Source organism: Quercus lobata, chromosome 6 (genome assembly GCF_001633185.2).
Source record: "Quercus lobata isolate SW786 chromosome 6, ValleyOak3.0 Primary Assembly, whole genome shotgun sequence".
NCBI classification, from domain to species: domain Eukaryota; kingdom Viridiplantae; phylum Streptophyta; class Magnoliopsida; order Fagales; family Fagaceae; genus Quercus; species Quercus lobata.
In genome coordinates, this window is record NC_044909.1 from 4,869,124 (window position 1) to 4,895,402 (window position 26,279).

The 26,279-nt window shown below is 36.4% G+C and overlaps 2 protein-coding genes across 2 annotated transcripts; one reads left to right on the forward strand and one right to left on the reverse strand.

Annotated features, from left to right (window-relative positions):
* Window positions 1-17,764: 17,764 nt before the first annotated feature.
* Window positions 17,765-19,233, forward strand: LOC115949704 (ensconsin-like). The gene is made up of 4 exons (XM_031066992.1): window positions 17,765-18,268; window positions 18,397-18,498; window positions 18,586-18,777; window positions 18,838-19,233. The coding sequence occupies exons 1-4, from the start codon at window positions 17,765-17,767 to the stop codon at window positions 19,231-19,233; spliced, it is 1,194 nt and encodes a 397-aa protein (XP_030922852.1).
* Window positions 19,234-23,591: 4,358 nt separating this feature from the next.
* LOC115949706 lies at window positions 23,592-24,176 on the reverse strand. The gene has a single exon (XM_031066993.1). It carries the CDS (start codon window positions 24,174-24,176, stop codon window positions 23,592-23,594), a length of 585 nt encoding a protein of 194 aa, XP_030922853.1.
* Between the last annotated feature and the right edge of the window lie 2,103 nt (window positions 24,177-26,279).

The following is a 26,279-nucleotide window of genomic DNA, read 5'->3' on the forward strand; positions in this document are numbered from 1 at the left end:
CATAACCCTTAAATTCAAGAAAGGAAATGTTAACCAACGTTTTTAGGGCATTGGTTTAGGAACTATTTTTAGGAACATTTTATCGGGAGAATGATAAAATAATTAATGTTGTTGATAATTTTTTATATTTCTCATGAAATTGGTGTAAAGAATTTCCAATTATGATTTATTAACAACTGCTCTAAGAATATCCGTTAACATGACCTATTAAAGAATGCTTAAGAGTCAGACACATTGAATTTTTTTTTTTTTAATATACAAAATAGAAATTCTACTCTAGAGTGATCATCGTATCAAAAATGTGTTGGATAATACCCATTGAATATTCAAATCAAAAGTTTTTTTCTCGAAATTAAAGAAACTAAAGAGTTAGGTCAGAGATAGTTTTATTCAAATCAAAAGTGTTGATTTTGCAAAATGTCTTTAAAAGGTAGAACTTGTGTGAAATGGACATACCGGCGGAACCTGTGCATTGGGTAGTGCAATTCATGAAAGACTAGATTAGTTTCTTTTTCTTTTCTTTTTTGGCTGAACATGGCAAGTTGGTTAGTCTGGTTTGACACTTTGATTGGACTTTGTTCCTATTTGGTGAATGGCGGGCTTTTGGATCTTCTAAATTTGAAAGTTTGGGGGCAATGTGTAAATAGATGAGATTGAATTAGCATTAAATGCAAATTTGAGATTTTGGGTGCCTGTGTTTCAGCTCTAGGCCTACCATGGCCCATGTCTACAGGCAGTGACGGAGCCAGGACTTTGAGTTAAGGAAGCGACTTTAACCTCTAATTCAGTAGCTTCTTAGCTGCGGAGGTTTTTTTTTTTTTTTGATTGATGTGTGTGTTCACTGGGTAAAGACAAAATTATTCTGTTTAAAACTTTTTAAATGACTAGTTGTTTGTTTGAGTAAAACTGTTTAATTGGACTTAATTTTTTTTAGCTTTGCTATTGGTGATTTTTGTTGTTGCACAATTGTTTTTGGGCTAGTATATGTTGTTTTAGATTTTAGATCTATAAAGTTTTTTAATGGCCTTTAAAATGAGGAAAGTGCTAGAGGTATATTGTTGATATAGTGAGTAATTATTAGTAAGTAAAAAAGTGATATAAGTGATAGGCCCAGATGCGAATCAATAAGAATTTGTACCTCAACAGTTTATAAAAATATTGTAGTTAAGTTTGTAAGTATAATGTTACTCTAGGAAAAATCAATGATATTGTTAAGGGAGCAAAATGTAATTTTATAAAACAAAATTGCTAAAATTAATACATACATATATTGTGGGGGGCAATTCGATCAATAGGCCCATTAAGGTCAGGATTGTTGGGCCTGTGGCTCATCCGAGGATGCATATCTGTCCGAGGAGGCCAAGTCCAGTCATAAGGTAATTACTGAAGGGGGTGGTAGTCAATATCACGAGGGTGAGGTGCTGTATTCGTCCGAGGACGCCATACTCCTCGGCACTATGCGTCTGAGGACGAATAAGGCGCAGTCTCGTGGCAGTCGGGCCTCAGAATCATGTCACCAATACAGATAGGATCACAGACCAAGGGTAAAAGGGAAAAGATAAACAAAATATCTGTAACCACAGCTGCCTTCGCATTAATGACTTCTCAACCAACTCTCTGGCCGCATTAATGTGGAGGTGATACCTGAACAGTAAGGAGGCAGCCTTACAGCTGCCCATAGGAAGTTCCAGGAGGTGCTGGATGGGATAGAAAGAAATCCTCCAAACCCAACCTACACGTGTGCGATGAGGATGGAAGGCAAAGGGTGGTATATAAACTGAAAGAAGAACATGCAAGGGGAGATCGGAACAACAAGAAAGAAAAAGAAAAACATAGACAAAGAAAAAGAGGAAAAAGAGAAGAAACAGAACTGTACCGATTACCAAAGAAAAACGATCGTTGGGTCAACTTTAGACTTTCAATATACGTGAGAGTGAATCTTTTTATTATACAAAAGTTAACCCAGTTCTTTACACCCACGCTCTACAAATCATATTATTTGGACCTTTTTAATATATTAGTATATATATATATATATACATATATATATATATATATATATATATATATATATATTAGGGGGGCCATTGCCCCCTAGTCAATTAATGCCTCCGTCCCTGTCTACAGGTAAGCCCATATAAAAGAGACTATCCAAGCCACACCTCCCACTCCTTTTCTGTTGGTTTTCATGTAGGATTGGACCACATGGTGAAACTAACTTAGGCCCAAGCCCAAATAAATACAAGTTGGGCTTGAGGATTTTGTATCTAGCGAGTGATCTTGATTTTGCCATCTATTCATGCATGTGGTTTCAAGCTTGATCAATTTACTATCCAACATTTCATCTTTTCGTGATAGTGGGAGGTAAAAAACCGTTTTGTCTAGCCATGAGTAATTGGGCCTTTAATAACTTTATGAGCCCGAATACCAAAATTTAATTTTGCTGGCCTATTATGTTGAGCTATATAAATTTAGCCTATAGCACTATCTAGATTTTTTTTCATCTTTTGATTTGTAAGAACCAAGACTTAGACTGCGGCATAAATGGTAAACATCGATTGTGCTATATAAATAAAATTCATAAATATTTTTATTTAAAAAAAAAAAAAAAAAAACTTATACCCACTGTCATGGCCTCTTGGTCTTGGGGTTCTTACATTAAAGGTGCGTTTGGGAAGTGCGTTTGCGTTTCCCAAACGCACGTTTTGCGTTTTCAACCTTTTCAGCCTGCTTTTTTTTTTTTTTTTTTTCCCACGCGTTTTGGCCAATTTTGTTACTGTTCAGCAACTTTTCAGCAGCAATATTTGACTTTTTCCGTGAACAGTGCATACCGTGCACTGTTCATGGACCCACAAATTACACTTTTTAACAACTTTTTCATTAAAAATGGGTCCCACGGTACTATTTACATATTTAAAAATTATTTTGCTACAGTGTTTTTCAGTTTTCAATTTTCAGCTGTATCCAAACGGATCCTAAATGAGCCTGGCCCATAAATTCCCAAAAAAGTGATGTTTCTGAATTTCTCAAACTCTGGCAGCTTTGAAGCCCACAAGATACGATGGCCCAAAAAGGCCTTGACAAAGAAGTAGAAACTAATTAACAACTCCGATTAATTAATTAATTAATTAATTAGGTAAGTACTTCAACTCCCCGTTTGATTTAGTTTAGGAGCAATTTAAGCATGCAATAAGGTTTTCAATGATTAAATGCATGGTTTGAAACATGGTGCTGATAGACAATAAATCTAGCTAACACACGTCTTTTTTTCTTTTCTTTTTTTAAAGAATAAAATCTAACACATGTCAAATACATCTCTACCGGATATAAAAACGAAGGGTGACCACCGCACACCCTTAGTGCATTGGTCACTTTACAAGTATAAGTGTTTATAGGGTGTGGGGGGTAAGGGCTGGGGTTCAAGTTTTCAGGAGGGAGCTTCACACACATATACACTTAGATTAGGCTAGAGTAGAAATTCTATCTTGTAAAAAAAAAAAAAAAAAAAAAAAAAAAAAAAAAAAAAAAAAAAACTTATCATGTGGCATTATTATTCTATATCATCTCAAATTAATTGAGGAATCCACCAATTTCAAGCATGGAAAACTCCAAATTTGATACATGGCAAAGCTATAGCATAGACTTCTGCTTGTGTGTGTGTGTGTGTCTATATATATATATATATATATATATATATAATTAGACAATTTTTTAATTTTATTTTTTGATATAGGTAGATTGTGGGAGTGGGTTGGGGTTCAAACCATAAACATGGCGCACACATGATTTTATCATCATTGGGTTATCACTTAGCCTAATACTTATGTTAGGTTATTTAGACCCCTTAGTTGATTTTTAGGGGAATTAATCAACTTAAAAAATTAAGTAGTTATGAATTCAAATTAATTTCTATGTTAATCACCACATAGCAACATACACCATATGTAAACCAATAAACAATCAACAAAGAACACATTATATTGTGACACTAGAAAAATCATTGTGAAGAATTAACCACTAAGAGGCAAAACAAATTCACTAATAGAATTGAAGTTTTTTCAAAATAGAATAGCCATACTCTCATTTGCTATCACATATAGTACTTATTATTGTTATCCGTCGTAGTTCTAAATTTACAGACTCTTCTATAGCATACTCTATTGAACATGAACATCCCCGCACATGACTTCAGGTACCCACTTGAAGATTTTCTCCACAATAATAATATTGGAATGAAGACTCTATGACTTCAACTTTTAATCTCACCAATGAGATACAACCCGAAGAATTATTTCTATTGAATCCATGGGCACACTGAATGGAGGTTAAAATATTCTCTCTAAAAAACTTAGGGTTTCTGTTTTTCTAATCTTTGTAAACGTCATGTTTAATTGGCCTTTATATAGACTCTCTATTAGGTTACAAAAACACATTTAAATATCCAACTTAATAAAAAAATGCATTAGGTCAAATTCTAAATCTATGATTCTCAATTGATTGAGTAGGTGTTGATATTCTAGAAACCACTCTTTCCTCAAGCTAATCTTGAAACTTCATCTTGAACTTACAAATATACATCAAAGACTCAATAAATCTCAACCTTTTTGTCATGGGTTAGCAACACTCAATTTATTGGACATTTGGACCTAACAACTAGCTTCTTCAGTTTTAACTTATGAAGGACATTTGTATTAACTTAATTCTTGTCAATTATAATTTAAATTTCCAATTTGGACTTTTGCACCATAAGAAATAGGAGATAAAGGGGAAGAGTAACTCTTTTATAATTAAGTAAAGGCATATATGTTTTACTCAATAAAATAAAATAAATAAAGGCATATATGTAACATCGTTTATATGAAACTTAGGTACTGTTTTCTTAACAATTTCAAGGACAAAATGGGCTTCTGCCCTTTTTGGGCAAATTAATTAGCCTTTTGCCCTTCTTCCCAAACTAAATAAAGAAATGCCCCTCTTTTGAAAATCGAGTTTCTCAAAATCGAGTTAAAAAAAAAAAAAAAAAAAATTCTGGAGCCCTATAGTGACGTTTTTAAGGACTTATAGTGACATTTTAAGAACCTATAGTGACGTTTTATAACTTGATATCCATGAAATCGAGTTATAGGCAATTTTATTGCCTATAACTCAATTTCATGGATATCAAGTTACAAAACGCCACTATAGGTCTTTATAAACGTCACTATAGGGCTTAAATCGATTTTCAAAAGAGAGGTATATCCCTATTTAGTTTGGGAAGAAGGACAAAAGGCTAATTAATTTTCCTGAAAAGGGCAGAAGCCCATTTTGTCCCAATTTCAAATATTAAGTTTATTCATTTGGAATTTTTGGATGAATGGAATTGGGGTAATTTGGAATATCAAGATGGGCTGAGGTGAAGAACTGACCTTTGATTAAATTAGCATGGAGGTGAGTTTGTAATTTTTTTTTTTTTTGGGAGCAAACATGCCAAACATAGAAGTGCCAAGTACTCTCATATATTAATGTGTTTCTGCACGGGGTGTCGCCGTGTCGGTGTCCTTTAAAATTATTTAATGTAGTTACGGATTCAAAGTAAAATTTTGTAACCCATTGCGGACTTGCTCATGATTACTCAAAAGATGAAAACTACTCAAAAAACTATATCCAACGTTAGATCAAATTGACATATATTGCTTTAATGTGGATATGTGGAAGGCTAATCATTTTGTAGTTAATTAATAATTAGATGCTCTCTCTGCCCACGTTTACACCTGAAATTATGTGATCTCATTGTCAGGGACATAATCAAATCATCTTTTAACATAAACACCTAAAGCAAAGCAAAAGCTAATCAAGTAATGTTTCACGCTCAGATAGAAAGGTTATGGAATGATTAGTTTGTATCTAGCAGGGGTTTTAGGCTTTTAGCTAAGAGAGAAATTAATATGATTGTGGCTTGCTTCTTTTATATGTAATGCCACTTCCGTTTGAAATTTGATTTTAGAAAAGCAAACTTTGTGTCCCCAAACAAGCTAAAGCCCTCGTTGCCATGAGGAAAATATTGCAATATATGTGCAATCTCTTATGCTAATAACTTCCATTTTCATCAAACTTGAAGCCATGATAATATTCTTTGTAGAATCTTCAACATAAATTATGCTACAAATTGGCACTATAGAATTTAGATAATTTCAAAAAATACCTTCCTAATGATTATTTACTTGGTATCAAATCCTCTTGATTTGAGAGTGATGAAATATTCTTCATGCAATGTAAAACTCATGATTTAATTAAGCACATACATGTGATGTAACATGACTAATAAATTTGCAATCTCTATTGTCTGCCACTTTTGTTAATTTTAGTTAATTTACAATAAAATTGTTACTGTTCATGTGCTTAGCAATTGCGCTTTATGGAGTGATATTACGTTCTCAGTGAGAGAAGAAATGTGCTGCAGATCGCTATTGATCATGTGACTTCAGTGATAAGAGAAAGATCATGCGGAAATGACACTCCCTCCCAATTCTGAAAGGATATATATACACACGCACACACACACACACACACACATATATATATATACACACACACATATATATATATTACCCCATTGACATTTATTTGATTAAATTATGTTAAATTGATGTAAAAAATGTTGTATACTAACATGCCCTTTGGTTAATGGCAGATTTCCAAAATTACCTTTCACTTATCCTTAAAAAAATTAGAAGTTTTACAAAATCCAAAATATTTTTGTTTTGTGTAATGTTGACAACTCTAATCTAAGTCAATTTGTTATACAATTTTTTTGCAAATTTATTAGTTTTAGGATATGATTGTTTTCTACGGTTAAAATGTGTGTCAGATTAGTATGAGGGAAAAGGTCAAGGCACACTTTTAACTACCAAAAGTGTTAATATATCCGTAGAAACTTTTGGGTGTTACGATTTCAGTTGTTTTTTAAGCATGTGTAAAACAATTTGTGTATAATCGAGTATAAATAATTAAACACCACTTCTACTTCTTCTTCTTCTTCTTCTTCTTCTTCTTTTTCTTCTTCTTCTTCTTTTTTATTTTATTTTATTTTATTTTTTTATGTTCTTATAATAACAATAATAATAATAATAATATTTATTAGCTGTTTTTTTGAGGGGAATCTGTTAGTTTATTAGTATATTAGTTATTGTATATATTATTTATTACTATTAATGTTGTGTACATATCACATATCGATTAGCAATACTAAAGTTGTTTATTTATACAATTATCAAAAGATTACAATGTAATTAACTATATGCATTTACTCAATTATATAGTCGGTCAGAATGCTAATATTTAATGAAATGGTCAATGGCACCGGTGCCAATAACAAAAGGGTATATACTAATACACTTAGTGGCAGAGTTCGGATTTCGGTTCACGGGGGTAAAATTAAAAGATAATTTTGAAAGTAAAATTAATCTAAAAATATTTAATTTAATAATGATAACATAATAAAGAAGCAATTATATGCTAATGTAATTGTCACATGCAATCTAATGTAAATTTAAACTTTAATTTATTTTTTCATACCTAGTTTAATCCACTCAATTGCCCGCGATGTAAATAATTAATGATAATCAAATTGAGAAATTAATTTTAAGCATATAATTTGATTTCTTCAAATAAATTGAAAAAATAAATCAATTTTAAAAAGTGTTAAGAATATAGCAATATATTGTTTGTGTCTCATTGTTTTGTATGCTTTTAAATTTTTTTGTAGAATTCAACTTTTCTACCTTTATTCTTATAAGTAGTTAAATTTGGGATTACAGCAAAAATTCAAAGTTTGAAATTGAAAATATGAAGAGATGGAAGAGAAAAATGTTAATGGATTCTCTAAGATGTCTTTTGCAATAAGTCAGGAGTCACATTTCACAAAATTTTTCACAATCATTAAGGTTACAAGTTGTAAATGATAAACAATAAAATAATATCAATAGTAAGTCTAGATAAAATAAAAAACAGCTTGACAACTAAATGGTTGTGAAATTTGTAGTGGAAAATATTATCCATGTAGCATTTTGATTCTTAATTCTTACAGTGATATACTTTAGTAATTAATTATTACAGTGCTATACTTTTACTGATGTGTACAAAGACAAAGAAGGTTTTTTAATTTTTTTTAATTTTTGAGATCCACTATTTAATCTTCAGTCCTTAACTTGCGGTGAGGGTGGTGAACTGTGAACATGTGAAGCAAATAAATTTATTTTTTCAAAAAATATTTAGTGGCACCACTGGTCATCTTTTGTTTAGGGACAGACAAAAATAGTGGTTGTTTATTGCTTTTGGCGAGCTGGTCGGGGGCAATAAGCTAAGCATTGTAAATAAACGCCACTCATAATAAAATCACAAGCAATGTGAAATAAATACCACTCAGAACAAAAATAAAATTCACTACTTTAGTGACTAGTTGTTTCACTTTTACACAAATTCGCTACTTTTTCTACGTCACTCCTAGTCTACTACATTGATAGTTATAACAAAAAATGTCGTTTTTATGTTTTTATGTGGTGATAGAATTTTTGTTAGGTAAATAATCTGAATTCATTTTCATAAAAATCAAACACTTTATTTACCTGCTCACCAAATTACTAACATAAAAAACTAAACATTCAGTTTGGATACGTATAGGAGATTGTATCAGCAGTAATATTGTGATTTCTCGATAATTAAGGCTTTAATCATTACAAGGTTGTGAGAGTGAGTCATTGACAAGATACAGAAGTGCTTTTCATTAGAACTCCAAGTGCTGCAATTCTGGATTACACGTATTACAGTTTAAGCTTTAGAACATTAGGTTAAAGTTTTTAAAACCCATCATCAACCATTTCATGGTGATGGTGCCGACTAAGACATAGAAAAATGAAAAGCAAACCAAATAATCTTCCATTTTAGCCAATGACCTTTCTAGTGGCGGAGTCAGAAATTTTTCCTAAGAAGGCCAAGTTAAATATAACCATATTCTTAAGTAAAAAGAAAAAAAAAATTATATAAGTTAACTTTAATTCACTAAGGTTGTGTCATAGGATTGTTCATGGTACTAAAACTATTTATGATTGATCTTGAATTTTTTTTTTCTTGTATATACCATTAAACAATCACTCAAAAACTCATTCCAATATCACATTCAAAGAAAGCAATATTCCTTGAATTCATATCTTTGAGCTAATATAGGGATTCAATATAAGTATTCTTATTCTAGATAGAGAATTGTGTAGTATTCTCCAAATCTTAAACAATTTTTCTCATAAAATATGTATCAATTTTAGATTGGTTTCTCATTAAATTATATATATATATATATATATTAAAACCTAAATATCAAATTTTAAATACTAATTATATAGTAACTTTTTTCACTTAAAAAATGAAAAATATTATTTAATATTCAAAAAATAAAAGAAGGGTAAATTAAAACTTACCCATTTGTGGTTTGACCAAAATTAAAGTTGTCTACCTATGATTTGAAATTTGAAATTAACTTTATCCACTTGAGGTTTGATCAAAATTTAAATTGTTTATCTGTGGTTAAAAATTCCATGATGTAAGTGTCCTACTGGATTTTTATTTTATTTTATTTTATTTTGTATTTTTATGTTTTTTGTATTTTTAGAAGAGAGAAACATAAAAGTTGAGCAAAATTACATTTTTAGTCATGTTTTTAACAGAAGTGAGTTACGAAACTTTAACTAAGCTAACTTCAAGTGAATAAAATTTCAAATTTCAAATTAAAGGTAGGTAACTTAAATTTCAACCAAATTACAGGTAGGTAAATTGTAATTTTCCCATAAAAAAAACAACCTATGTAAATTTGTTTTCATATTAATGCTTCAATAGTCTATAATTACACATTCTACAAACAATATTATTTTTGGAGGACCAAACATAAATAGATAAACAAATGTATAACAAATAGCAATAACACTAAACATGGTAAAATAAGCAAAAAGATAAGTTAGTAACCTTTGTTGAAAAGTAAAATTTAATATAAAAATAGTAGAAAAAGGTGACGGCAACAAGCCGCTAAACTGGTCCTGTGTGACGTCATTTACAAGCCAAATAAACACCTTTTTTTTAAATTAAAAGAGAGATACTTTTTAGTCTTTTTCATTCAAATAGATAGAGATCCCAACAAAAGATAAAACTATATACGGAGTATAAAGTAACAGAAATATACCACGTTACCACTATAGTCTACTGGTCACTAATCTGGAGGTCGCCGGTCGTTGATTCACTTGAACGGAGGCGACAAGAACCAAAGAAAACTGTTGAGTTCGTTGCAGTGTTGAGATTGCAGTGGCGACAACAGTAAGGAATTTTTTGTTTTATTCATATTTATTATAAGTAAATAACCTGTATGTGTCAAAGATTTTTATTTTTGGTATTTGGAGGAGCTAATGGGCCAAGGAATGGACTGGATTTTTTTTTAATCTTTTTTTTTTTTTTTTTTTTTTGGGTTTTTCTTAATGAATCTTAAAATATGTGAGAGACAAGTGAATTTTAATTGGGTACTAAACCCATAACATTTTTTTTTTCCCTCAAATTTTGGGGAGCCAATAAGTTAATTTACAAACAACTTATATATAATTTTTCAATTTATTAAGGCAGTAACTGAAATTTAAAAAAAATTAGGGGGGGCCTTGGAATCTCAACCCTTTTGGTGGGAAAACATTAAGCACTCAATCATTCTGTCTTCACGTAGCCAAAAATAAAATAAAACCATTCTGTACTTATTACAAATCTGATGGATAACAAATCACATGACTAGAGGAAATAGGCTAAACAAATTAAACACCTACACTCCCAAGCTTGTCGGGTGCAACAAATTAACCATTCCCAAATGCAAAACACTGGAGTCTGTATGGAAGATGTGAACCTGATCTAGCCTAACAGTAACAGGAAACCAGACTCCTCATACAGTAACACCGTGAGTTCCATCAAGGATCAGACCACTAAACAGAACCATATATAGCAGAATGACTATACGCAATGTATCCCCAGGAAAAAGTTTGTTATCTCATAAGTTTTCGTACGATTTTATGTATTGAACACAAGCTTAATCAGCAGAAAACTAATTACTACATCTGCTGCAGCATTCACTTTGACCTTATATAAAGTATAAACTACATCAACTGAACCTCCAACATTAGTCACAACGCAACCCTCCGATATTTAACCTAATCTATACCAAAATTGAAAACCAATGAAAACGTCGGATAATTCAAATCGAAAAGGCTGACTAAAAATTGACTCTAACTAGAAAGGAAAAATAAGAAAAGAAAACACACACAAAACAAATGATTTAAGCGATTCTTCTTGGTGCACTTTTTTTTTTAGGGTTAAATCTTGGTGCACGTTTTGCTCACAAAGAGTGTCACCTACACTCCCAGTTCTTCTTGGTGCATAACTGATGGAAATGATGACCCATTAAAGAAACATCCAGAATCTTGCATCCTCCTTTGTTAGCTGCTTTTTTGTTTGGGTTAAGAGAAACTGTAATGTTCCAACACATACTGCTGCTAAGTTAATTAGCTTTATCTTCCAATTGCTCTTTTTGTTTTTGTTTTGACAATCTGCCCCCTCCCTTATGGTCTGTTTGGATTGAGGGGAAGAGAGGGAGAATAGAGTAAAGTATAATAGATTTAATACAAAATTAATTTAATTTTTGCCAACTCTACTCTACGCCTCTCCCCTCTTCACTCTCCCTCCTTCTCTTTTCCATCCAAACAGGTCATTAAAGTTAGCTTATAATGCAGATTGTCTCCATCTTTTTATTAATACAATTGAAGTTGAAAAAAAAAAAAAAAAATAGAATTACCTTGGCTGGGTTAGTGGTGTACGTGGAGATCAGCTTCTCCCAAGGACTCATTCATATGGGCCCATGTTTAGGTTTATGCCTTCATGAAACTCAATTCTTCAGGGAGATCTAAAAATGATCCAAAACTCAAAGCTATAGAAACAAGCTGGAAACTTTTTCAATGCAACTCCTGCAAAGTAGATGCAGCAAGATGATGGTAGTAGAAACAATTTCTATACATAAATAACATGACCAAAGACAAGACAATCACTTCTCACTCAATTACTTCTGCTTTACATTTATATACCTTAGTGCTAATACTTGACAATTGATACCAACCTCAAAATCTAAGCATCACAACAGACAAATAGACCACCCCAAAGGATTAGAGATCAAGTGAACGATTTCTAGACACAGAGAAAACCACAACAACAACAACATTTAATCAATCGGGCTAAAAGACCATGATGACTTTTTTATTTTTTATTTTTCATCTGCTACGATTGATTCCAAATCTAGGTAATAAAACCTAATACGCAACTATATAAGAAAAACATTTGGCTAGTGGAGATATTCTCTACTTTTCTTACTACACAACAATTTTCATCACCCCAAGACCACACGTCCACACGTAAAGCCCTGAAGCTCCAGTTTTCTTCATTTATGGGTTATGGCAACCTGAATCTCCACTACTGGGTCCAGGTATGTAAGTACATGGATTTGGAGAAGATGATTGCTCCGGTGCTTGATCTTTTGATGAAACTGACCCCTTGATTTTCCCAAGTTTTGGCTTGGAGAAATCCAATGGCGGCCTTGCAGCTTCAAGAGCCTTGATGTTACAAAGCAACAGTTCCAGAATCATCACTACCTTTACAATGTTAGAAAGAGTACTTCCCCAAAACATGTTTTGCTTCATCAAGAAAGGGTGCCTTTTTGTTGTTATGGTTTCCAAGTTGAATGCCTCTCAGATCGACTTTTATAGTAGAATAGAGAACCGACTTTTTTGCACGTAAAAGAGATTCCACCTTTAAAATGTTGGAGAGAGTATAAATTGAATAAGGGCAAGTGTAATCCCTTTATTTACACCTCTAATACAAACACACCGCATCAACGTACATTTCACATATACAAACATACCGCATCAACATTTCACATGTTAATGATTAGAACCTACCATACACAATACTTCCTCATTAATTCCCTATGAAAAAAAAATTTATTTAAAAAACTTCCTTCAAATTAAAAAAGAGATTAAATTCTACAAGAATAGAGAAATGTTATGTTCACAATATTCTCACAACAAATCATAAGTGATATTTTGTTATTGATTGTTATGGGTGGGCAAAAAAGTAATTTAAGTTGTGGATTCAAATTAGAACCAATAACAACTTATCACTTATGATTTGTTGTGAAAATATTGTGGATGTAGCACTTCTCATAAAGATATGGTGTGAAACCTAAGTATTGCACCCTCCAATCCTAATATAGCACATCATCTTTTCTCATATTAAAAAATAAACACAATCACATCCAATTAATTCTAATACCCATTTGAAAATCCAACACAAATGAGAGTTTATTGAGATGTTATTAGATGTAGTAGGATGTATTAAGTTTTAAGTAAAAAATTGATATAACAGTCTCTTATTAGATGATGTAAAACATAGATTTTACACTCCTTCCTTACCAGACTCAGACTCATTAAAAAAAAAAAAAAAAAACCCTCCAAAAATATTGCTGACTCTTTTTCTCTTCCCAATCTTCATGAAAATCACCTTCCAAACAGAGAAAAAACTATAGGCGTTTCACATAAAAATAAAAAATAAAAATAACATTGATGTTCTTGTTTTATTAACGTTGTTTTCTTCTTATATGTGTAGCAGATTGTGAAGAAGATGAAGAAGAAGAGGAAGGTTTTCTTAGCACTCTTGGGTCCTTTCTTGGAAAAAAGTTTGTAATTTTGGGTTCTCCCTTCTTGTGAAGTCTTCTTCCTTAGTCTACTTGGGTGAGTTGAAAATACTTGAAATGAAATTTACATGTTTGACTAAATGCTTGATTTGAACTTATGTTCAAATAGTTAGATGCAGTCTGTGGTCAACACAAAAGAAGTTGCTTTATAGATCATTTGGGAAGAACAAACGCTTAGGGATGGCTATTACCGGGTTTGGGTTGGGTATACTCAAAACCAACTCTAAAATTTTACTTGTGAGCTATAGATATTCAAATTATATTCTTCATTCTTGCAAAATTTTAAGAAAATCAAAAATCAATAGTTATAACATCAATTAAATGTTTAAATTTTAATTTTTTGTGGCATAAAATTACGTATAAAAATATTTATAATTCAAATAGTAAATAACATTTTATTTGAATGAATTTTGATATGTGTGATAAGAATGTAGAAAAAATGCAATCAAACAGTTAGATTTTCAAATTTTACATCCAATAAAATGATATACAATAAGTTTTGTAAGGACTGAATTTGGATTTGAACCAAATTATGATTGGGTTCTAGCCCAATAAGTCCAAATAATGAATTTGTAGAATGTGGGTGAAAGAACTAGGTCTAGTCAATAAGAAAGACAGTAACAGTTGTTTATTTAAGAAAATCAAACACAAGTAAGGTAAGAAAATTTGTCATCGACACAATCTAAGGAGCTCTGTTATAATGTCAAGTTGATGATCAAGGTTACAAGGGTTGAACGGATCGCTACAGTGATTCCTTTCTTTCGATCCCTCCATCTTTTAGGCCACCTTTCCATGCTATATACTATCATTTTTGGCACCATCCCCACCATACACCTGTAGGTTAGATTTTAGGAACTCTTTCTTTTCCCATCCAACACCTCCCAGAACCTTCAACTAGTAGCTGTAAGGCTGCTTTACCACTGTTCAGGTATCACCTTCACATTAATGCGGCTAGAGAGTTAGATGGGATGCACTTAATGCGAGGGTAGCAGCTTTTGAAGATATTTGTTGCCTTCCTCTACTCCTCTCCTATCCAATGTTTGACTTCTAACCGTGATGCAACCTGGAAGGATGTTCAGGACGATAGGACATTCCTACTTGTTAGGACATTTCACATATTAAGAACATATGTCATGATTTTATGTAATTGGCTTATCCTTTGACAAAACGCACTTTACTTGCATTTAGGTAGATTTAGCATGTTTTAAATACTTCAAGAAACTTTGTTTCAAGGTCAAGTATTGAAACTTTCAAGTCTGTTCAAGAAAACAAGTTCAGGGTGCAAAATCTTTAAACCTCGACAGCTGGCTCGACAACTGCATCTATCAAGCTTAAGGAAGCTGTTCTTCATTCGGTGTGCTCGACACCTGCTCGACACCTTCTATTTGTTGAGATTTAAGATTGTCAGAATTCCAATATAATTTTCTTGGGATCCATGAATGTGTCTTTGGGCTTTCTTTTCTCCTAACCCTAGACATATAAAAGGACCAGTTTAAGGGCCGTCAAAGTGTTCACAAGTTGCACAAGCTTTGAGCAAACTCTGTTCAAGCAAATTGTGACCTGAGACGAAGTTCTTGCCCTAGTTCATCTCTTTCTCTTGAAGAAGTTGCTGTGTATGTGTACCGTAGGGTTTTGTGACTAAGCATCTTCTTGATCTTCATTGTATGGATGAACTGAAAAATTTTGCAACCAACAACTTTCTTAGTTAGTGATTGAAGTCGCGTACTGGGATCCACACAATTGATTAGTCACGTACTAAGAGTCGTGTATCTGAAAACTGTCACTACAAAACAAATCCAGTTGAGTATTGGGGTAAGGGTTCAACTGTAGGTTGGTAAGGTACTTGGATTCCTTTACTTGTAACCGCTTGTTGTGATAATAGTGGAGTTTCGAGAATGGTGACTTGAAAATCACCTGGTGGGGTTTTTGCCGTTAGGTTTTCCCCATTCGTAAACAAATCACCGTGTTATTTATTTTCCGCTGTGTTATTAGTTTATTAGTGATTTGTTTGTGTTACCACGCGTTTGCATGATAAATTGATTAATTAATAACTTGGCTAATTAATTAATTAATTTCTATCACAAGGGATCATTCAGTTTGTGGCCTATCACTATTGATCTCAGACCCATATTTCTGATATGACTTTTCTCCTCGAATATCTTTTGGACTATCATGTACAATCCTTATCTCTTCCTTTTCTATCATTCCCATAGTAATATTATTTGACAATCCTCGGACAAGTAAATATCCTCGAACTAGGCCATAGGCCCAATATATACAGTTTTAACAGTACCTTATGGCTATCTGGCCTCCACAATAGCCCCTCAAAATCTTTATTTCGACTCCTCTGGAGAAAAGAAGGATTTTGATATCCTCAGCCCACCCTGCTTACGATTACACCCCGTCTATCCGAACTCCCAAATGCCTTTTTACCTGCTTAAGGCACGCTCCTGACGCTTCGGCTTCCAGAGCGCACCCTCATTAAATTTTGACGGCACTTTTGTCCCCCACGTTCAACGGCACGATGCAAATCTAACGGTGGAGGATTTCCTAGGGTTATGAGTGGGAATTTTCTCGCTTGTAACTTCTGTGCCACTATAAATAGCTTTTGAAATCAACTCCTTTCCCTACTTCCAACAATCACACAACTCTAGAGTTCATACACTGAACCTGTCATTCTCTCTCACTTCCTTGTGCATCTACAAATACAAAAATTTTGTCCGAGGACCTTCTTTTCAAACCTATAAGTTTCCTTGAACCCTCTTAGTTTTGTTTCTTTCCATATATTCTCTTTTCATCACACTTTTTCCTTCTCGGCTCTATTTTTCGTTTCAAACTTGTTAATTTCTCTTCAAAACTTCTTAAAAAATGGGTAGGTTCAAGTGTTTAGTTGAATCCGAGGAGGATAGAGAGAGATTTAGGGCTAAGTACGGGATCCCACCAACAGTGGGCATGAGATACGTTGCCCAAGGGGAATGGGTAGATGATAGGAAAGAAGGAGAGGTGGTCATCCCAATGATCGCCTTCATAGAGGGAGGGATGACCATCCCCATGGGTAATATCACAAGGAACTACCTTAGATTCTTTAGACTATCCTTCACACAATGCGCTCCAAATATGTTCAGAGTATTAGGGAGTATAGAAGCCCTAAATGAGAGAATGAACCTAGGATTGACACACCATGATGTCAACTGGGTATACAACCTACATCATTTGAAGGAGCAAGGATACTACCTTAAGTTAAGGTATCCCGAAGTAAGGCTAATCCAATACCTCCTTACGTCAAACAAAGGGTTAAAGGAAGATTTTTTAATCTTTTTTGGGACATGGCATAATGGCCTATCCTGTCTAACTAAGGAAGGAACACCAGGTGGGGGTCTAGTTGTAAATTTATGCACCTTGACTTATATTTCCCTTTTGTTTCACATTATTTCTGCTTCTGACAAATTTTCCTTCTGTTTTAATGATTTTACAGACAGAAGTTCTACCATACCTCAGCTCAACTTAGTCAACAGAGAAAGTCTAGACAAAATTCTACGGTCTGAGGTGTTTGTAAACGAAGCCGACGAACAATTACGAGCAGCACACGTAATCCTTGGGTACAATCCTATTTCCCTTGGATTCCAAGCTCCCAAGCGTGTAATAAAAGCCAACGATCCTCGTTTTCCCTGTATTAGTGTGGCCTTTGAAGGATTTGTCGTTCCTAAGGGCGTTCCAATCCCTGAAGGTACACCCTTAACTCAGCCACTTTTTGTGGGCATCCCTTCAGTAGGAGCGTCCCCATCCCAACTCGTTGTTAAGGAAGAAGAGGAAGAAAAAGAAAAGGAAGAAGAAGAAGAAGAACCAGAGAGGATTGTAGATTTGTCAAACTCCTAGGACGAATTTGAGGTGTTCAACCAACCTCTATCCCCCAAGAGTACATTAGCTGACCTTAACCATCAACAACAAGTAGGCAGCATCACTTTAGACAAGATGGGTATCCAAAGGAAATCTAAAAGAAGTTTGCTGGACTTAATAGAGTCCCAGCCCGGAAAGGATGCACTTGGGAAACCAACTCAGCCCAAACTTCCTCCTCCTTTTCCTCAGCCATATTTGCCATCCAGACTTGAACCTATTGACCTGAAGAGAAAGAGAGAGCAGAAGGGCAAGGAGGTATTGGAGGCTGGGAGATCTCGCCCTATGCCTGAAGAAGAGACCCAACGGGCTGCAAAGCAGCAAAAGACTGGACAAGCAGGGCAGAGAGGCTTAAAGAGGAGAGACAATCAGCCACCTAAGCCTCAAGCTTGGCTTCCAGCTCCAATGCTCAATGGTGAACCCTTGAGGGATAATGCATCCATCAGGGATTTCCATGGAGGCAATGGATGCCATGTGGCCTCAGCTTTGGAAGAGGCTTTACTACTCCCCACTGATATGGCCGAGCTGCGGTCTATCAGAAAGCATGAGGTTTTCCTTAACCTCAAAAGATATCTGGGCATGGTATGCATCCATCTTTTTTTTTTTTTTTAACATCTTTATTTTTATTCGTAAGGTTACTAACCCTTTTCTTTCAGGCTGTCCAAGCTACTTTCAAGGTCTAGGAGATAACCAATTCCTGCTACCGGCAGCTAGAAGACGAGAGGACTAGGCGCGTGGCAGTTGTGGAGTCGTTTAACATTGTCGATCAGTCCAACAAGGATCTAAGGAACAAACTGAAAGAGGAGGAACAGGCAAGATGAAGTGCTGACTCGGCTTTGGAGGACGCTCAGAAGCAAGCCGAGGATCAGAGGCTGCTCTTGTGTGATGCCAAGGAATAGTTGGCTTCTTCTAAAGAGCAAATAGTGGCTCTTCGGAAGAAGTTAGAGGAAGTCCAAAAGCAGAAGGATCAAGCTGAGAGGTCTAAAGATGAGGCTGAGAAAGCTAAAAGGGAGGTTAAGAAGGCTCAGGATGAGGCTGAGCAGCACGGTTACGACGTCGGAGTAGCCGAGACCGAGGAAACCCTTAGGGCCGTGTGTCAAACCTATTGCGCTCAGACTGGGGATGAAGCCCTCAACTGAGCTGGGGTTGAGGCTTCTTCTGAACTGAGAAAACCAGAAAATATCTACTACCCACCAGCCATACGAGCCTCAGACCTTCCTCCCACTCAAGGTGAAGTAGCCTCTGCATTTGCTAACCTTATTGAAGAGACACAGCCTCAGGATCCTCCTCCTCCTAGTCAGCAGGAGCAAGCAAAAGAATCTGAAGCTCCCAAGGAAATCTCCTCTGATGTGGATAGGCCTTTGGACAAGACTACAGAGGTTCCACAAGATGGGGCAGCTTCCCAAAGTTTTGAACTAGTCTTAGCTTTAGTCACCATGCCTGCCAAGGAAGCTTCTAAGGAGAAAGAAGAGGTGACTCCTACTGAGGCAGCTAATCAAGCTGACAAGACCTCCACGGATAGGCTTCAGATAAAGTTGAAACCATGAATCCTCATTTTTATAATGTAGTTACAATTTCTATAATGGAATTTCCCTTCTCTAAGACATGTTTTAATGAAATGTGCACTTTACTTTCCCAAATTTATACATTTTTTTTTTCTTCACTTATGCAATTTTCATTTTGACTATTCTTTGATTAGACATAACCATATGCTATAAAAGTGCGAAGTTGCTTACACAAGGGAAAACACAGTTTTTACACATTTTTAATTGAGAATCAGAGTAGATCAATACTACTAAATCCACAGTACTATCAAGACATACTTTGTATCTATCAACTCTAACAAGTTTTCTAACTTTGAGAGAATATTCAAGCGTTGACCAAACAACAGCCAAGCCCAGGGTACCCTAAAATGCTTTAAGTGATGCTCATGGACTTACTTCAATTTACATCTTTGTTGGGTGGTAATAACCATGTGATCTGAGAAGGGAATCAGGAGTTTGCTTATTTTTAATGCTTGGGCTAATGTCTGACTAACACTTTAATAGATGTCATAGTGTATTAATTTCCACTGAGTTTATTGAGGAACCTAACATAATTTAGTTTCTGCTTAATACTTCGATAGATGTTAAAGAGTATTAATTTCCACCAAGTCTATGGTCAGAGGAACCTGACATGACTTAATTTCTGTTTAATACTTCAATAGATATCAAGGGGTATTAATTTCCACTAAGTCTGTGGTCCAAGGAACCTGACATGACTTAGTTTTTGTTTAATACTTCAATAGATGTTCAAGGGTATTAATTTCCACTAAGCCTGTGGTCTGAAAAACTTGACATGACTTAGTTTCTATTTAATACTTCAATAGATGTCAAGGAGTATTAATTTCCACTAAGTCTGTGGTCTAAGAAACCTGACATAACTTAGTTTCTGTTTAATACTTCAATAGATGTCAAGGGGTATTAATTTCCACTAAGTCTGTGGTCCGAGAAACCTGACATGACTTAGTTTCTGTTTAATACTTCAATAGATGTCAAGGGGTATTAATTTCCACTAAGTCTGTGGTCCGAGGAACCTAACATGACTTAGTTTCTATTTAATACTTCAATAGATAGGGAAAGGCATGATATATGATTGGAATGAATTAAAAATGAACTAAACAAGGTTGCTTTTATTAATAATAATACCTCTTTAGGTTGTTTACATTCCAAGGATGGAGTACAGTTTTTTCATCTAGGTCATCCAAATAGTACGTGCCTATTCTTGCCACTGAAGTGATGCGATATGGTCCTTCCTAATTAGGCCCTAACTTTCCCTAGGCTAGATTCCTAGCAGTGCCTAAAACTTTTCTTAATACCAAATCTCCTAGTGCTAATGGCCTTAGCTTTATATTGGTATCATAACTTTGCTTGAGCTTGTGCTGATAGTAGGCTAGTTGGACCATTGCAGTCTCTCTTCGTTCTTCAATCAAATCTAAACTCTTTCCTAGCAACTCATCATTGTCGTCTGAAGTGAAGTCACTTGTTCTCAGCATTGGGAAACCAGTCTCCAGAGGAATTACAGCCTCGACTCCATACGTCATTGAATAGGTGGTTTCTCCTGTTGACTGACGAGGTGTAGTTCGATACAACCAAAGGACATGTGGCAACTCTTTCACTCATCTTCCCTTTGCATCGTCCAACCTCTTTTTAAGTCCATTCACTATAACCTTATTGACAGCTTCGACTTACCCATTCCTTTGTGGATAGGCCAGAGTGGAATATCTATTCTTTATTCTCATATCACAACAGTACCTCCTGAAAGCTTTGCTATCAAACTGAAGATCATTATCCGAGATGAGAGTATGAGGGACCCCAAATCGAGTAATGATATTCTTCCAAATAAACCTATTGACATCCACATCTCTGATATTAGCCAAAGGTTCAGCTTCGACCCATTTGGTGAAATAGTCTATGCTGACCAGAAAATACTTTTTGTTTCCTACTGCCTTAGGGAAAGGACCTATAATATCTAAACCCCACTGAGCAAAAGGCCAAGGGCTAGAAAGAGGATTAAGAACTCCTCCCGATTAATGAATGTTTGGCGTGAATCTCTTACATTGATCACATTTTTTAACATACTCCTGTGCTTCCTTTTGCATGCTCGGCCACTAGTATCCCAGAGTAATGGCTCGGTGAGATAAAGATCTTCCTCCTGTGTAACTTCCATAAATTCCTTCATGTAGTTCTTCTAGGAGTAGTTCTGACGCCTCGGGGTGTATGCAAAGTAGATATGGCCCAGAAAAAAAGCGTTTGTACAACTTTTTGTCCTTGGAAAGCCAAAACCAAGGAGCTTTCCTTCACACTTTCTCAGCTTCTGACTTCTCCCCAGGCAATATGTCCTCAAGGAATAGCAGTATAGGATCCATCCAGCTCGGCCCTACCCTGATTTGATGGACTTGGAGCAAATCTCTCTTCATTGTGGTAAGGGTGCATAGGTCTTTGACAAGTACTACTCGGGGCAAATCCTGTGCCGAGGAAGTGGCAAAGGTAGCTAGGGAATCTGCATGTGTATTTCCACTTCTAGGGACATGCGATAAACTAAAAGATTCAGATTCTGTTTGTATGTGCCTAACCTAACCCAAATATTCCTGCATTCTGGCATCCCGGGCTTCCAATTCCCCATTTACCTGGCCTACGACTAGTCTTAAGTCTGAGAATATTTCTACTGCTTTTCCACCTATCTTTTGGACCATCGCCATTCCCATCAATAAAGCTTTATATTCTGCTTCATTGTTTGTGGTCGAGAACCCCAACCTCAATGATTTTTCAATGGTGATCGTCTCAGGAGATATCAAAACTAGCCCCACCCCGGACCCCTTTTGGTTTGCTGCGCCATCAACGTACACTTTCTAGTGAAGGTCTTTGCACGGAGATTGTGCCAACCGATTTTCCAGCCATGTTTTGCTCCTTTGCTACTATTTCTATCAGGGGTTTAGCAAATTCGGCTATTAAATTAGCGAGGACCTAACCCTTGACAGAGGTCCGAGGCATGTATTTGATATCGAAAGCCCCTAGAACTGTGCTTCACTTGGCAATTCTTCCCGTGTAATCGGCACTTTGGAGTACAAACTTAAGTGGAAGCTAAGTTAGAACAACAACTGTGTGCGTTTGGAAGTAATGAGGGAGTTTTCACGTGGCATACACTACTGCCAAGATCGCCTTCTCCAATGGTAAATAACGCACCTCGGCCTCATGTAATGATTTACTAACATAACAGACTAGTCATTGTATGCCACCATCAATTCGTATCAACACCAAGCTTACAGTATAAGGGGCCATCGCAATATAGGCGAATAAAACCTCGTCAGCCTTAGGGCTAGACATGATCGGTGGCCAGGATAGATATTCCTTAAGTTGCTAGAAGGCCAAAGCACAGTCCTTGGACCACTTAAATTCTCTCCATTTGTTCATCAGGAGGTAAAATGGTCGGCATCTATCCGCAGATCTGGAAATAAACCGATTCAAGGCTGCGATCATTCCAATGAGTTTCTGGACTTCTTTGGGGTTTTGAGGAGGTTGCAAATTGTGAATTGCTTTGATCTAATCTGGGCTCACCTCAATTCCCATATGAGTAACCATATAGCCCAAAAATTTGCCAGACCCGACACCAAATGAGTACTTAGAGGCATTGAGACGCAGTTTGTGTTTCCTTAAGATGTCAAAAATGACTCCGAGGTCTCTCACGTGCTTGGACATCATTTTACTCTTTACCACCATGTCGTCTATGTAGACTTCAATACTCTTTCCTAGCTGTGGCTCAAACATTCTAGTCATCATCCTTTGGTAGGTAGACCCCGCATTCTTCAAACCAAAGGGCATCACTTTGTAGTGGTAATTTCCAATAGGAGTCACGAATGCTGTTTTTTCTTGATCACCCAGGGCTACTGGTATTTGATGATAGCCTTGAAAGGCATCTAAGAAACTTATCCGATGATAGCCTACAGTTGCATCCACTAACTGTTCTATTCGAGGCATGGGAAATGGGTCTTTTGAACACGCCTTGTTTAAGTCCGTGAAGTCCACATAAACTCGCTTGCTTGAGCTTTCTCACCTCATCCTTGACAGCGTTGGCGTGCTCCTTATGGGCGTCGAGTTGGTTGTTTTTTGGGAGTGGTTGATGGATTTACATTTAAGTGGTGACATATGAAGTTCGAATCAATTCTTGTGGTATCATAAGCGTCCCATGCGAACACATCAACATTTTCTTTTAGGAACCCTATCAATCCCTCCTTTTCTCGAGGGGGTAGTTAAGATCCCACCTAGAAGAACCTCTTCGGGTTATCGCCAATGATCACCTTTTCTAAATCCTCACATTTTTCTTCCTCAGCTGGTGCATTAATAGGCGATGCCGGGGTCTTTGATTGCTATGAGCTTTCTTCAACACAGGCTGAGGAATCTGCTCTAGGCCGATGTGAGATGGCAGCCACCAGGCACTCCCTTGCAGTAGCCTGGCAACCTTGAATTTTTAGGACCCGGCCCTCGGAAGGGAACTTCACCTTCTGATACAAGGTGGAGGCAACGACTCCCAGGGTATGAAGCCAAGGTCTGGCCACGATGGCAGTGTAAGGGGAGTAAGTATCCACCACAATGAAGTCAACCTCCATTATCTCCGGGCCAGTTTGCACAAGTAGTCTAATCTGGCCTTTTGGCATGACAATCTTCCCATCAAAACTCATCAAGGGGGAGCTGTAGGGCTTCAAATCTTCCGGTCTCAACTTCAGCCCCTTATAGAGATCGGGGTACATAATCTCGGCTCCACTACCATCACCTAACATTACCTTTTTCACGTTGTAACCCCCAATCTGAAGAGTGATTACCAACGCATCGTCATGGGGTTGAATGGTTCCAATTCTGTCTTCCTTGGAGAAACTCAAGACCGAATGAGGATACATTTTGGGTCTTTTTGGCTCTGGGCCAGAGTCATCGGTGGGTAGTTGAGCTACAGACATCACCCTAGAAAGGCATGAGCTCGTCCTCCCCGGAGCAACAAAGATTATGTTTATCGTTCCTATGGGTGGTCTTAAGAAAGTATCTCTCCGGGGCTCCTGGTTTGCCTGGCCTTGATGACCACTGGAAGGATGTAAAAGGTGCCTCAGTTTCCTTTCTAGAACCAACTGATCTAGGTGGTTCCTAAGGTTCTTACAGTCTTCTGTAGTATGTCCGTGGTCCTGGTAGTATTAACAATACAAACGTGATTGCGCTTCATGGAGTCTCCAGCCATCTTATTTGGCCACTTGAAGAATGACTCATTCTTAATTTTCTCCAAAACCTGATGTACCGGTTCTCTGAATACGGCATTAATCATCTGCATGTTAGTTTATCTGGATTGCCCTGCGAAATCTCTCCTCGGACGGTTATTGTTGTATCGGTCCGACCTGAAATCACTCCTCCTTTGAGGGATATCCTTTTCCTTTCCTTTCCTTTCCCTTGCAGCTGGTCCTCTTCTACTCTTTTGTATTTTTCAATCTGGTCCATAAGTTGACGTACACTGGTGACAGGCTTACCAGTCAAGGATTTCCTCAAGCCGTGCTCAATTGGGAGACCGCTTTTAAAAGTGCTGATGGCGACGTCATCAAAGTTGTCGTCCATCTCATTATACATTTCCCAATATTTGTCCGAGTATGCTTTTAGAGTTTCTCCCTCACGCATGGATAATGACAACAACGAACTTATAGGCCGAGGAACCCTGCTATTTGTAATGAAGCGAGAGCCAAAGACTTGGGTGAGCTGCTTATAGGAATCTATGGAGTTCGTCTTCAAGCCGTTGAACCACCTCATCGCTACAGGTCCTAGGCTAGACGGGAAAATCTTGCACATCAAAGCTTCGTTCTTGGAGTGGACGGCCATTCTTTGATTAAACTAGCTCACATGCTCTACGGGGTCCATTTGACCATTATAAACGGTGAACATAGGTTGATGGAACTGCCGAGGTAGCCTAGCCCCTTCTATCTTGCACATGAAGGATGACGTAGAGATCTAATCCAGAGCCTTACTTAGGGCATCATTACCCAGGTCCCTACTAGATGGGCCTTTATGTTTTCGTCTATGATGGTGCTCATCTTCATAAGAGAAGGTTTCGCTTGGAGGAGTTCTTGATCTTTGCCTGTAATTGCCGTCTTCTTCATCATTAGAGGATATGTTAGAACTGGAAGGAAACCGCCTCTGCTGTGCACGGCATAGTTTCTTTTTCAAGTCATCTAACTCCTGCAGCATGGCTTGGTTGTTGTTTTGTCTTTGGGATACGCAAATACCCACTTGGGAGTGGCTTTTGCTCATCTGGGTGGTATGCACACTCCCCTCTCAATTCCTTTCATTCTTTTGATTTTGTTCATGTTCAGGGCCAGGGAAATTACCCTGTCGTTGGGATCCTACAGGTTCTGTCCGTTGGGGACCTGCTTGGCGTGGGTTTTCTTAGTGTGGACCTAATCCTGCCATGTCTAACTGTTGCACTTACTAACACACAAGTTCTTCCCACAGATGGCGCCAATTATAAGGACTGAATTTGGATTTGATCCAAATTATGATTGGATTCTTGCCCAATAAGCCCAAATAATGAATTTGTAGAGCGTGGGTGAAAGAACTAAGTTTGTCAATAAGAAAGACAGTAACAGTTGTTTATTTAAGAGAATCAAACACAAGTAAGATAAGAAAATTTGTCCTCGGCACAATCCGAGGAGCTCTGTTATAATGTCAAGTTGATGATCAAGGTTACAAGGGTTAAACGGATCGTTACAGTGATTTCTTTCTTTCGATCCCTCCATCTTTCAGGCCACCTTTCCATGCTATATACTATCATTTTGGGCATCATCCCCACCATATATGTGTAGGTTAGATTCTAGGAACTCCTTCTTGTCCCATCCAACACCTCCTAGAACCTTCAACTAGCAGATGTAAGGCTGCTTCACCACTGTTCAGGTATCACCTCCACATTAATGCAGCCAGAGAGTTAGCTGTGATGCACTTAACGCAGAGGTAGCAGCTTTTGAAGATATTTGTTGCCTTCCTCTACTCTTTTCCTATCCAATGTCTGACTTCTAACCGTGATACAACCT

Coding starts and splice junctions, on each gene's coding strand:
- LOC115949704 (XM_031066992.1), top strand. CDS start 17,765: ATGGGTATCCAAAGGAAATCTAAAAGAAGTTTGCTGGACTTAATAGAG. Junction 18,269..18,396: donor TCAAAAGATATCTGGGCATG/GTATGCATCCAT, acceptor TGCTACCGGCAG/CTAGAAGACGAGAGGACTAG. Junction 18,499..18,585: donor AACTGAAAGAGGAGGAACAG/GCAAGATGAAGT, acceptor GCCAAGGAATAG/TTGGCTTCTTCTAAAGAGCA.
- LOC115949706 (XM_031066993.1), bottom strand. CDS start 24,176: ATGTCTGTAGCTCAACTACCCACCGATGACTCTGGCCCAGAGCCAAAA.